Below are 14,630 nucleotides of genomic sequence, written 5' to 3' on the forward strand. Positions count from 1 at the left end.
AATGAGAGGGAGAAAGTGTTGAAGTTTTAAGGCAGAGAAGAGGGTGGTAAACAAGATAGGGTGAGGTATTGGGTTGAAAAAATGAGTGATGTGGCGTTGAAGAGTTCATTGGTTTGGGGTGAAAGGAGAGGTTGAAGAAAGTCAGTATCAGGAGGAAGAAGAGGCTGTAGCTCTAACCTCCACCCCACACTGTCCTCAAGCTCAACAGTTGCAGAAAATGTTTAGGTTTTTGCTGCCCAGAAAGCTACCAAGGGTTACTGACTGTAGGGTGCACATATCTTTTCACACAAAAATACTTAGGGCTCCTTTTACGAAGCTTCATTAGTGGCTTTATCGCACGTACCTTTTTAGAGCGCGCTAACCCCCGCGCTAGCCGAAAAACTACGACCTGCTCAAGAGGAGGCGGTAGCGGCTAGCGCAGCCGGTAAATTAGCACGCGCTATTACGTGCGTTAAACCGCTAACGCGGCTTCGTAAAAGGAGCCCTTATTGTTGACTCTTTATGCTGAATAGCCAAAATATGAGTATATCCATTTTATGTGCGTTACTTATTCTGTAAGGTAATCATTATTAGGATCTAATCGTATGAGTATAAATCATTCCAAAATTCAAACCACCACTCTGCTAAGTTATACTTATATTGCATCATAGAGTAGGGGAGAAGAGGATATTGAGTATGTTTATGAGTTAGGGGGGGTCATATGTGGGAGGTAAAGGGAGGGTAGGTGGGATAAAATGTGTTAAAACAAAAAGGTCTGTACTGTATTTGAACCTTACATTATGATATACTTTATTTGATATTCTTTCATGTCTTCAATTGTTGATTCAATAAACTGACCTTTGGAAAAAAATTAAATACAGACCACCAGTTCACAGATTACAAATTTTTGTTTTAAATCACAAAAGCATTATGACGATGTCTTTCATGCTCTTTACAGGAAACGGTGATTACTTCTCCAATGGAAATGACTTGAACAATCTCACAGAGATAAAAACCTTTGAGAAGCTCAAAGAGGATATGAAGTAAGAATTATAATTCTCAAATGCCATCTTTGTTTTCAAGGCTGATGATGGTGTTCTGGTTCTCTCTGTGTTCAGCTTCCCCTCATTGTTTTATCCGTGCTTCCAGATATTAACTCTTTTACATTTTTTGGAAATAATTAATTTTTTCCCAACAATATGACAAGACAGTCAAATCAAGCAACAAGCTAAGAGAGACCACCTGCGTTGTTCCTTCACCTATTAACTATTTTTTAATCTCATCATCCCAGACTGTTCTCTGTTTCACTTCAACTTATCCTCTATCATGCCATCCACAGTATAAGAAGTTGTTGAACAGTAATATATTACATTTAAAAATAATGAGTAACTGTAATATATTACATTTTTCAGTAATGAGTAATATAATGTCTAGTTTCTTTATATAGTTACTTTTTAGTGACACCTGTCTGATTTGTTTTGCATTACTAGGCCCATTATTGGGATATTTCCGGCTTCCGGCAGACTTCCTTTTTGAGTGAAATTGCATTAGTGATAAATATAGCTTGGTCTTCAACATTTAAGCATTATGTTTATGTCAAATTTTTTGATTTAGTAAGTGAAAAAGATAACAATATTTATGTTAGGTGCAAGTTGTGTCTGGTAAGCCAAAAACCTGAGCATGAAGTGGCATCAATGCCAGCAAAGAAATAAAATCTTGTTCAAGCTACATGAAGTAATTTTTCTGGGCGAGTATTGCTGCATCATGAATTCACTAATAGCTGCTCTGGACATCCTACATACTGAAGCTAAATGTTATTTGGGCTTTTGGCTGCTCACTTCGGTCATGTCAAAACAAAGCTGAGCAAATACTGGAGAAAGACAAGTTCTATAGATTAAATGTTTGACAAACTTTGCAGCGCAGCAAAAAGAATAGTCTTACTAAAGCATACAATTTTGTAAAATTTTTAAGTGATGGGAAGACCTCAGTGTGCTGCCTCTGATACGCTGTCTTTATTTCAGGGTCTATGCTTTTTCGAAACTCTCAACCATTGCAGGTTCCTGAAGAAGGATGTTATCCGAAACTGAGTTCAGTTGAACCTTTTGTCGTCTTTGGAGTTTGATTTCCTTTTCAAGCAGCATGTCATTACCACGCATTTGGATTTTAGTCCCGAAACCTGCTTGGGTCTTCAGATCTCCCATTGAGATACGTTTTTGTGTCTCGTAGATTTCTGGACTGTGCAGTTTCAAGTTTCAAGTTTAATTTTCATTTGATGAATCGCTTATAACAATATCTAAGCGATGTACAGTTTAAAAAACCATCAGAATGTGGTAATACATTTAGTTTAAATAGGGTAAACAATAGACAAACAAATTGGACAAACGGGAGATAGTGGGAAGGAAGGGGAAAGTTACAATTTCGTTATTTGTTAAAATTTTACATCAAAAGGAGAACACATTAGGTAATTGTTTATTTATTGTTTATTGTTTATTTTAATTATTTGATTAAACGCCTTATCGATTCTACAAAGCGTTGTACAGAGTAAAAAAAAATTTTTCCTTTAGACAAACAATATTACAATTAATACATACTTTTTTTAAAGAAAAAAAGAAAACTACAGACGAACTATAATACATACAAAGTTGTTATAGACGAACGAACAAAAGACACATAAGGTAAAGGGGGGAGAAATACAATAGTTATAGTAAATGGAAGAGACATTAATGGAAAGAACAAAAGGGCAGGGAGATTAATTTAAAAGAGTAAAAAAGAGATTAAAATTAAGACGTCAATTAAAATTAAATTTAAGATAAAGTAAAACTTCAGTTAAAAGCATCTTTAAATAGGAAGCATTTTAATTTGCTTTTGAATGATGTTAGATTATTTTCCATTTTTAAATACAACGGAAGAGAATTCCAAATCGTTGGGGCTGTTACCGAAAAAATGGTAGTACGACGTGTGCCAATCATCTTCAATGAAGGGATATTAAGGTTAGATTGGGTTATGGATCTCAAAGATCTTGGTGGGTCATAAGGGATCAATAATCTATCAATAAAAGCTGGAGAATTGGTTTGCATGGTTTTAAATGTTAAAAGAGCTATTTTATAAGATATCCTATGTGAAATTGGCAACCAGTGGGCGTCTTTTAGCAGAGGGGTAACATGATCATACTTTGATGCCTTTGAAATTAACTTAATGGCCGTATTTTGAATTAACTGTAAACGTTTCAAATCCTTATGATATATTCCTTTTAAAAGTGAATTGCAATAGTCTATTTTTGAGATTACAAGTGAATGAATCAGTACGTTAAGGGAACTGGTGTCGAGAAGAGGAGCCAGTGTTCGAATCATTCTTAGTTTGTAAAAGCAGTTTTTGACTAAGGCGCTTATTTGCGGACGGAAAGTAAGCCTGCTGTCTATGAGGACCCCTAAAATTTTTATAGTTGTAGTCGGTGCAAGTGGGGTGTTATCAATAGTAATTGGGGAGATTAGTTGCACCCCCTCTTTTTCAGGGAATAAAAGAGTATTAGATTTTGAAATGCTTAAAGAGAGCTTATTAGAGTTTAACCAGTCATAAACTATACTGAGTTTGTGGTTAATTGACTGAATCTCAGATTGGTCAGTTGATTCTATGGGGTGCAATAGTTGGAAATCGTCCGCGTAAGCATATACTGTGAACCCTATTGATTGGCAGAGAGTCAGGAGAGGGGACAGGTAGATATTAAACAGTAGAGGCGATAAAATGGAGCCTTGAGGAATACCAAAGTTTGAATGAATAGATTTTGATTTTGAATTATTAAATTGAACTGTCGCGGCTCGCTCAGAAAAGTATGATTGGAACCATTCAAGGACGTGATCATCAACACCTATAGAAAAAAGACGATTCAATAAAAGGTGATGGTCGATAGTGTCAAATGCTGCAGCGAGATCTAATGAAATTAGAAGAACTGATTTATGATGGTCAAGATAATAATTTACGGATGTAATGAGGCCGAGTAATGAGTACTCTGTGGAATGATTTATGCGAAAACCGGTTTGATTCGGGTGAAGAACACGTGTTTTATCAACAAAATCTGATAGTTGTTGAAAAACAATGGGGCGAGAAGAGAAAAAAAAAAAAAAAATAATGAGAAAACCTAGGATGTTATGTTTCATGAATCAAATGCATCTTGAAATAAATATGTTTTTAAAATTTTCTTAAAAGAGACGAGGTCTTTTTCACTTTTAATAAAATTTGGAAGAGAGTTCCACAGTGTGGGGGCCTTCACGGAGAACATATCATTACGTCTTGTGCCTATAATTCTCAACGAGGGGACTGAAAGCAGTTATTTTTGTTTCACAAACTGTGCTAGTGCAACATTGTGAATATTTACTTTGTTTTAGGGCCTGTTGTACAAAGCCGCATGGCAACAGCCCCAAAGCCCTTTCAATCTTTATGGGCTTCGGGACCGTTACCATGCTGCAGCTGCTAGCGCAGCTTTATAAAACAGAAGGGCATAATCGAAAGGGACGTCTAAGTCCGTTTACGTCCATATCGCAAGTCGTCCAAAGTTAAAAAGAGCCTAAGACACATTTTTGAAAGATACGTCCAACTTTTTTTTACTTTCGAAAATCGTCTAATTATACGTCCTGCCGATCTGAACGTCCAAGCCACTAAATCGTCTATCTTTATACCACATTTCCGTCCAAGTCCCTAACGCCTAGAACAAGCCCTATTGGACATGGGAGGGGTCTGCAAAGTGATGGACTGCACACCCAGACATGCCACCTAAATAGTGGGGTACATTACAGGGCACCGCTGTGAACTTTACAAAAAGGGTGCCATGGCTTCTCCTCACTACAGCTCCCTTATAGGTGACGGTGAGCCCCCCAAACCACCTCCAAAATCCCCTAGATCCACTTATCTACCACCCCAATAGCCCTTATGGCTGCAGGAGTCACTTATATGCAAGTACAAAAGGGTTTGGGGGGTGTATAGGGGAGTGCACATGTGTAAGTATCAATGCAGTGATTACAGGGGCTTATGGGCATGGGTCCTCCTCTCCATGAGTCCCTAACCCAACCCCAAGACGACTTAAGCTGCCTCTGGGCTGGACAACTAGGCTTTCCTATGCCAGGCGGCCAGGTGATGATGGTCTGGAGGCTGAAATTTAAAGTTGTGAATAAAATTTTTATGGGGGTGGGGGGGGTTGGTGATCACTGGGGTAGTGTGTGGGAGTCTGCGTTATGTGTTTGTAGTGCTTATCTGGTGAGTTTAGGTGGGTTTTTGTGACTTAGACCATGTTTTACACGGTCTAAGTCACAACGTCCAAGTTCCGTCTAGGCTCTGTTGTTAAACTTTCGGTTATACATGCTGTACAACTAAGTCTAAGCCAGCCCACGTCCTGTCCAACTCCCGCCCTCGACACGCCTCCTGAAACGCCCCATTTAGCTTTGGATGTTGAACGGCACTATGAAGACCTAGGTCATTTTTAAATACGTCCAAAACCCAGTTTTATTATCGGCGCTTGGACGTTTTTGAGAAATGTTCGTCCAAGTGCCGACTTAGGCTGATTTTTGGACGTTTTTCTCTTTCAATTAGTGTTTTAGTACTTTATTATTTTGGCACTAATTTTATCTCACACAGAAGACTCTTTGATGGTGAGGTGTGTTGTCTGTGTAGACACACTTATTGCAGTATTGAACGTTTACTCGTTCATTTGACTATTCAGTCCCGCACTGAGGTCTTCCCATCACTTAAAAATTTTACAAAATTGTTTGCTTTAGTAAGACTATTCTTTTTGCTGTGTTGTCAGTTTGTCGAACATTTAATCTATAGAACTTGTCTTTCTCCAGTCACTTCTAATTTGTGCACTTCAACGTGGGCTTGATGAGCATTTTGGTCATTGACTGCAAAGATTTGATTTTGGCTGCAGTTATGCTGCCACAGTTTCGTCTTCATTGGTTTGAAGACGACAAAATTAAGACGAAATACAAAGAACCTCTTTTCAAAGCAATGAAGACACTGAAGCTGTCATCAGAACAAACTGTACCAGCTTTATCCAGTAGTGACTGTAGTGATGAAGATTTTCTGTTTTCTTCTGTTTTCAGAATGTCGATGGCATTGACAGAAATGATGTTGCTGTTGAATGGAATCTATTTCTAAATGACAAATCTCATGAAGTAATCAATGTATCACAGTTTCCTCATATCAAGGCACTGATTTTTGAAGCACAATGGATTTGCATTCAAGTGCTTTTCAGCATGGGTAGACAAATTGTGGCTCCTTTAAGATGCAGAATGACAAAACATGCAATTACTCGTTTGCTGTAATGGAACTGTTTAGTTAAAGCATTAGCAGATTTTATACTTCAAAAACAGCACTTTGACAAGAGGAAACTGTCATTGGACCTATTTGTAACTGACACTTCAAACCTGGCATCCTATGATCAACCATTCTGATTGAACAAGTTTTTGTTTCTTTGCTGGCACTGACACTGGAAGAAGGCTCTGCCTGGTGCTGCCATACTGAGGACTGCTGAATATAGATAATTACTACTACTATTTATTATTTATAAAGTGCTACCAGATGCATGCAGCGCTGTACAACAAACATGCAAGAAACAGTCCTTGCTCGAAGAGCTTACAATCTAAGCTTTAGCATAATGCTCCCTCCATTATTAGTGGAGACTGCACTACAACATCCCTCTTACTCTCTCCTTTTATCAAACACCCCGTTTGTTCTCTGTCCAGCGCTATTATACCCATTATACCCCCACTCCTCTTTTTCTGACACACCACTATAGCAGTACTCTCTCATTCATGGTGCCCTGTACAGCGACAAAGGTCCCAAAAGCTAGCCTGTAGCAGAACTGTGCTGACAGTGAGAATGGAAAGCCAGGGCTTAGCAGCTAAGCCAAGAGGAAAACCAAACCAAGAACATCTTACCCCCTTCATAATAGCACAATTACTTACCGTAACAGGTGTTATCCAGGAACAGCAGGCAGATGTTCTCACATGTGAGGTGACGTAATCCACAGAACCTGGTACGGACAGTGAAAAGCGTAGTGTCACAAAACTTATGAAAGCTTTTAGACTGCTCGCACCTCGCATGCACGAGTGCCTTCCCGCCCGATGGCAGCTCACGAGGTTGTTGGTTCTATGCCCAAGCACCCTGGGTGCAGCCCATAAGAGAGTGGTCCAAACGAGGGCCAGTGTCATGGTCAAACCCTGGGAACTTCTTCCAGCAGTGACAGAATTCACTGCTCTGCCAGCGTCAGGCCTTCCTCTCTGCCAGGTCCTGGCTTCACAGAAACAGGATGTAGGCGGGACCCATCAGAGAGGAAGGCTTGACGCTTGCAAAAGCGGTGAGTTTTGAACATTGTGCTGCTGACTTTGGGGGGGGTAATAGAGGGAGGGAAGGGGGGAGAAATGCGGCACCCTATTGGGGAAAGATATGCCAGACCATAGACCCATCTAGTCTGCCCATCCGAAGTAACCATTATCTCTTCCTCTCTCTAACCCCCTCTTGTACGAAACTGCGCTAGCAGTTTCTAGTGCGGGGAGCCGCGCTGAATGGCCCGCGCTAGAAACTGCTAGTACAGTTTCGTAGAAGAGGGGGTAAGAAATCCCACATGCCTATCCCAGGCTTTCTTAAATTCAGACACAGTCTCTGTCTCTGTCTCAACCACCTCTTCTGGGAGATCGTTCCATGCATCTACCATCCTTTCTGTAAAAAAGTATTTCCTTAGATTACTTCTGAGCCTATTACCTCTTAACTTCATCCTATGCCCTCTCATTTCAGAGCTTCCTTTCAAATGAAAGAGACTCCAGGGTAGAGAGAAAGAGAGGGCACTCTCTAAGGATGAAGGGGGATAGATTCCGTCAAACGTAAGGAAGTTCTTCTTCACCCAGAGAGTGGTGAAAAACTGGAACGCTCTTCCGGAGTCTGTTGTAGGGGAAAATACCCTCCAGGGATTCAAGACAAAGTTAGACAAGTTCCTGTTGAACCGGAACGTTGAACAGGAACAGGTGAGGCTAGACTCATTTAGAGCACTGGTCTTTGACATAAGGGCCGCCGCGTGAGCGGACTGCTGGGCACGATGGACCACTGGTCTGACCTAGCAGTGGCAATTCTTATGTTCTTATGTGCATTTATATCACATAGGTATTTAAACATTTCTATCATATCTATCCCTCCTGCTTTTCCTCCAAAGTATACATATTGAGATCTTTAAGTCTGTCCCCATACGCCTTATGACGAAGACCACGCACCATTTTAGTAGCCTTCCTCTGGACCGACTCCATCCTTTTTATATCTTTTTGAAGGTGCGGCCTCCAGAATTGTACACAATATTCTAAATGAGGTCTCACCAGAGTCTTATACAGGGGCATCAATACCTCCTTTTTCCTACTAGCCATACCTCTCCCTATGCAACCTAGCATCCTTCTACCTTTCACCATCACCTTTTAGATCATCACATACGATCACACCCAAGGCCAAGTAAAACCTCTGCCTACCTCCAGGACGCCTAGCAACACCTAAGCATGCCTAGGCGCCACTGGACAGGATTCTATTAATGGCACCTAGCAGTTGATTGTAGGCACCGCTTGGCACGGATATCAATGTAGGCGCCACTAGGCACCGTTTATAGGATCTGGCCCTTTGAGCTTTCACGGTGACTACAAATTCCGACACATTGGGGTCCTTTTACTAAGATGTGCTAGCTATTATAGTCTATGGACGTGTTAGCATTTAGCATGCACTAAAATGGCTGGTGCACCTTAGTAAAAGGACCCCATTGTTAATTGTATCTTTTGACTGTGTTTTAGTTCAAACATTTTTTTGCAATTTTGCACTACCAGAATGGGGTTTTAAGAAAATGCTGAAGACACAATTGTTTGTAAGTGCCTTTTTGAGTTGAGATTTAACATGATGTAAGTACCTGCTAATGTATTATCTGATTAATGATAAAATTTTATGGTACAGTTTTTATAATTACTTAAAATGTTTGTTTAACATTTATGACTGTGACTATGTAAACTGAGTAGATAATATACAGCATATAAATATTTTAATAAATATGCAAAAATTGTTAGGTGGTAATGCTAAATTATCAGTATCGTCAACATAACTTAAGATAATTAAATGTTGTTTAATAGTAATATATAAGTATGATGACTAAATAAGTACACACAATTTCTCATTGAAATTCAAAGCAGTTGCTGAGAAAACTACAAAAAACTGTAGGAGATTGCTTTTTTTTTTTTTTGGTCCTCTCCCTGTACATATTCTGTTACAGAATCAGGCTCTACATTAGATGTGGTCTGCCCTTGGATCTGTATAGCTGAATGCTGAAAACTATTTTGGATGTAACAACAATACCACACTGACCATAGTACCAGAGAATGTTATTTTGTTAGACACACTAATTTCTTTCCTCTTTTCCAATTTCCAGTGGTTTTGTGAGTATGTTCATTGATTTCCCTAAGCCATTGATTGCGGTGGTGAATGGCCCTGCTCTTGGGATTGCTGTAACTATTCTTGGGTTGTTTGATACCATCTATGCCACAGACCGGGTAAGCCACTTTCACCTTAGACTAGTGTATCGCAAACTGTGTGCCTCCTGAGATTTCAGATGTGCTGCAACCCACTGGCTGCGAGAGGCACATCCTGTAGGCAGTCAGCCAGCACGGATGACTCTCCTTGCCGGCACCTCCTCTCCTCCAGAATCCCTCCACCAAAGCGGGTCGCGGGCAAATGGGCCTCCGCGTATGCGTGGACGCCAATGCAATGATGTCATGTATGAACGTGACATCATTGTGTCGATGACCGCGCACTTCCGGGTGCCTTCCGGCCAGGGCACTAGGTTTAGTGTGCCGCTGGCAGGAAAGTTTGTGAGACTCTGCTTTAGACCCTTAAACACATATGTATCAAATAATTCTTCTGATGCAAGAAGAGCTGTGGCTTTATCAATGAAAAATATCCTCATTACTTTAAATGGTAAAACTCACTAGGACAAAAATTAAGCAATTTTTGGCTGGGAGCATAACTATGATAAGTCCGTCCAACAGAGTTTATTAGGCATTTGAGCAGAGCCACAGATGTCAATAAAGGCAAACAGATTCTCTAATCTGGAAATACAAGCACTGAGGCCCCTTTGTTTTAACCCGTCTTACCTGCAAGGAAACTCTCTTGCCGATGCACAAAAGGGTTCTCCATGGCTGCTACCGATCGTCGGTAGCATCCACCAAGAATTCTATTCTAATGCATTACAAGGAGTTCATTAGTATGCTAATGAGCAGTCCGTGTAATGCACAGCAGGGAAAATGTGTTGTTTCCTGTGCAAACTTTACCGACAGGGTAGTCTTACTTTTCTTTAAGTGCCTGAAGTAAAGCTATGTCAACCCACCCTGATGGTAAAGGCCCTGACAACCATTTAAAAAAAAAAATCTTTCCCTCCCGCCGATCCCCACTGCCTGTGCCCTCATCCCCTTCTGCCAAGACCCCCCGATGCATCCCCATACTTTCTTTCAAGATCAGCAGAAGGGATGTCTACTCCCTCCTGCCTCAGCCACCACTACCCAGACCCCCCTCCTCACACCCTCTGACCCCCTGTACTTTGTAATGTAGACCAGCAGGTGGAATGCTCATGCCCTCCTACCAGCAGGCCCACCTCTTCAAAATGGCAGGCCTTCCCCTTCCCAGTGCATTCTGGGATATACTAGGAGGTGCCTAAGGCCCTGATTGGATCTGGCACTGGGTGGGGCCTTAGGTGCCTGAGCCAATCGGCAGTGGAGTAACAAGGATTTGAAGTGCCCCTCCCCTGCCCTCGTCTCTGGCCCCCCACTCCTTCCCTTCCCTTATACCTTTAGTTGTTCACTGCTGCGAGTAACAACTTCAACGTGCTCCTCACGACTGGCAGCTCTTCCTCTGACGTCACTTCCTAAGCGTGGCACCCAGAAACAATGTCAGTGGAAGAGCTGACGTGGTCGTGACAAACACTTTGAAGTTGTGATTGTACAGTAAATAAGTCGGTTTCAATCCTGCCACCATCTCTGAGCAGGTCTGTCCTGGGGGGAGGGGAACAAATTGAATATTTAGGAGGTCACATACTGCTGTGTTAGCTTTGATCCCATTAATATCACTTCTCATGCCTTGGGAGCTCTGGTGGATTAGATGAAGTGACCCATATTTAGAGGTGCCCCTCCTTCAGTCTTGAGAGCACCTTTCTGTTCAGTATCTCTGGGGCAAAACCCTGTCCCTAAGACAAGTCTTAGTCTTGAGCTATTATGACATAAATAATGTAAGAGTTTTATAAGACATTCTTTTTTAACATTTGCTATTCCTCATACTTCATTAGCCATGACATTTGCAAAATAATACATTCATAACAAACAAAATACAATTGCATAAAAAATGTAAGAGGAGGCCAGTGAAAGCTATGTATCTTCTCTCAGAAAAACAAAGATGTTCATATGGTCAAAAATGCTGAATAAAGAGCCAACAATTTTATATGCAAAAGCATTTATCCATTCAGCAGCACCTGCTATCTAGATAAGTGCCCCTGATAGGGACCATCCATTGATTTTCATTAGCATTATTCAGATAATCCCTCATTCTGTTATGTGAGTGCTCACATTATAGAATACTAGCACGTATATGTGTTGTCACATGGTAGGCCCCTTTGTAGGAATATAGGTGGCACTAGCAAAAATAAGTCCATGAAAATCCCCCAGCAATTCTTAATTCAATTCCTCTCAAAGTGCTATGGACCCACCTCCATACTTTCTTGAGGCTCCATGAGCACCACCGGCTCCTCTAGTATGTCCATTTTCTCAACTCCTGCTGGCCCATTAGTGATTTGAATCAATGGCTGTTCTTCCTCTTCAGCCATTTCCGCTTCACTGCCACATCATTTTTCAATGGTCTGCTCCACTCCTCAGGTACCTTCCTCCCTTCCTGCTGCAGGGTTCCCTCCTTAAGACTCCCAGCACCATGCCCACAACTCCTGGGAAGGGTGATGGGACTTAGCTTCCTAGAGTTCAGAGTATGGCTTTTTCTATGCTTTCTGCTCTTAGGCTGTCTTAAAGAGACAGGCTTCTTCTTAAACACTGCAAACTTGTCAGACTTTTTAACATAATTATTCTGGTAAGAAAGTTCCTGACTGTCACTTATGGCCCAGACCCTATCCTGCTCCCCCTCACTCTCAGATGAGTAGGCAGCTGCCTCAGGGTCTCAGGTAAAAACTTGGTCAGCTCTTCTGACCCGGGGGCATGTAGTTCTTCCAAATCCCTCTGGGACAAATCCAAGACTGGTCTAGGGTTTGTTATAGTGTGTATGTTACAGATTTGCTCGTAAGTGATAGTTGAGTACTAAGGGGGCAGTCCTAGAAATTGGCACTAAATTGTAGGTTTACAAGGTTAAATTAAGATATACTTTTATTAAAATTGCTTGTTGTGGCCATTTTTGCCAAAGGCAGGCTGCTTCAGGGTCAACAATTAAAAGGGAATTTAAAATCACACTTCTCCTTAGTGAAGGCAAAGAATGCTGGCACCAACCATGGTATTGCTTTTAGTGAATAGTCTTGCTGCCAGCATTCTTTGCCAACAATTTTTGATCCCAGTATTAGCAATGCATTTCTATATATAGCACAAAAATTTCACACATATGGTAACTGATTTACGAGTAGTTTAGTTTAATTTTTTATAGTTTAAATTTTGTTTGAAAGTTGAGTCAATATTTTTGTGAGTGACCATGTAACTACCATATAAAATATATAAGCAATTACTCACATGCTCTACATCGGACAATTTTAATAAAAGTATATTTTAATTTGGGGTGCAGCAGGGAACCCTTGTTCTGCATGATGAGGGTTGGAAAATACTTCAATCTCTTTGGTTCTTTGGAGGACAATTCCAGAAGAGGGAACCAGATTTGTCTTGACCAGAATGGTGCAATTAGGGTCATCCTTCCCCAATCCTGCTTGAATTTTAGCAAGGTCTTCTTTATGAGAGGTATGGGAGAATGTGCATTCAAATATTCTTTTCCCAATGGAGGAGAGAGGCATCTGACACTAGTCTGCCATGTGACCTGAGCATGGAACACAACTGAGGGACTTTGTTGTGATGAGTGGCAAAAAGATCCATGAGTGGGGTGCCCAACTCTCAGAAGATCTTGTGGGCTATGCTCATGTTGAGAGACCACTCATGAGGTTGCATTGCCATATTCAGTCTAGCTGCCAGGCTGTTCTTCTTGCTATCCAGGTATGTGGCCCATAGATCCATCCCGTGACATGAAAGATGGCCCATTGCCAAATCCCCACCACTTCCTGATACAAGGGTAGGATCTAGTTTCCCCTTGCTTGTTGACTTGGTACATCACAACCTAGTTGATGGTTTGAATGAGAACAATCTGGTTCAGCAGCCAATTCCTTAAAGTCTTGCAGAGTGTGTCAAATGGCCCTTAGCTGCAGGAGGTTGATGTGAAGTGTTCCTGAGCAGACCAGGCCCCTTGGGTGTGAAGACTATATGGGAAGGTAGAATTTGGAATGACAGTCCCTTGGTCAAATTTGGTCAAATTGTCCACCAAAGCATGAAGTGAACTAGCTCTTTAGGTTTACCGTAGCTGGAGACCACTGGGAAGTCAAAATCCATTGAGCTCCTCTCAAATAGAGGTGAGCCATGGGAGTGATGTGCACTATGAAGGCCATGTAGCCTAGCAATCTCAACATCTGCTGAGCTGTGATGTGCTTGCTGCTGCAGACTTGTGAGGTGAGTGCCACCAAGGCATCAGCTCTTGCTTGTGGTTAGGAAGTCCAAGGTTGCACTGTATTGAACAGGGCTCCTATGAATTCCAATTTCTGTACAGATTGCAGGTGAGACTTGGAATAGTTTACAACAAAACCTAGTAGCTATAGCATCCAAATAGTTCTTTTATAAACCCTTGTGCCTCTTCTTGCGATGTGCTCTTGAATAGTCAATTGTCTAGGTAAGGAAATACATACACTCCTAGTCTGTGTAGCAGCACTGTGACTACTATGAGGCACTTGGTAAAGACTTTGGGAGCTGACGTGAGGCCAAAAGGCAGAATGCAGAACTGGTAGTGGTGTATTTCTACTCAAAATCTGAAATACTTCCTGTGACTGGGAAGCATTGAAAATAGGGTATAGGCATCCTTTAAGTCCAGAGAGCCTAGTGAATCTTGTTCCTGAATCATGTGAGAAGAGTACCCAGGGAAATCATTCTGAACTTTTCTTTCACCAGAAATTTATTCAGGGTCCTTAGGTCTAGGATGGGACAGTATCCCTTCATCCTTTTGGGCACAAGGAAGTATCTGGAATAGAATTTCTTCTCTTATTGCCCTGAGGGCATGGGTTCAACTGCATTGGCCTGCAGAAGGGCAGAGTTTTCCTCTGAAAGTACCTGCTTGTGCTGAGAGCTGATTAATGATATTCTCGGTGGTCAATTTGATGGTCTCTGCCGCCAATGCAGAGTATAACCAAGATTAATTGTATGAAGAACCCACTAGTTGGAGGTTACAATGGGCCACCTTTGATGGAAAAATTTCAGCCTCCCTTCCACCAGAAGGTCCTCTGGGATGATTACTTGAACTGCAGCTACACTCTCTTGGATGCAGTCAAAAGCTTGTCCCCTGCTTTGACTAGGAACCTA

General features: G+C 41.4%; 1 protein-coding gene across 1 annotated transcript in view; it reads left to right on the forward strand.

Moving 5' to 3' along the window:
- Nucleotides 1-14,630, forward strand: part of LOC117355618 (enoyl-CoA delta isomerase 2, mitochondrial-like) — a 77,847-nt gene that overhangs the window by 35,117 nt on the left and 28,100 nt on the right. The window contains exons 4-5 of the mRNA XM_033934455.1: nucleotides 938-1,022; nucleotides 9,416-9,536. Coding sequence (XP_033790346.1) covers nucleotides 938-1,022; nucleotides 9,416-9,536 — 206 coding nt within the window. The remainder of the gene's footprint in view (nucleotides 1-937; nucleotides 1,023-9,415; nucleotides 9,537-14,630) is intronic.

This window comes from Geotrypetes seraphini, chromosome 2 (genome assembly GCF_902459505.1).
Source record: "Geotrypetes seraphini chromosome 2, aGeoSer1.1, whole genome shotgun sequence".
In the NCBI taxonomy this organism is placed as follows: Eukaryota; Metazoa; Chordata; class Amphibia; order Gymnophiona; family Dermophiidae; genus Geotrypetes; species Geotrypetes seraphini.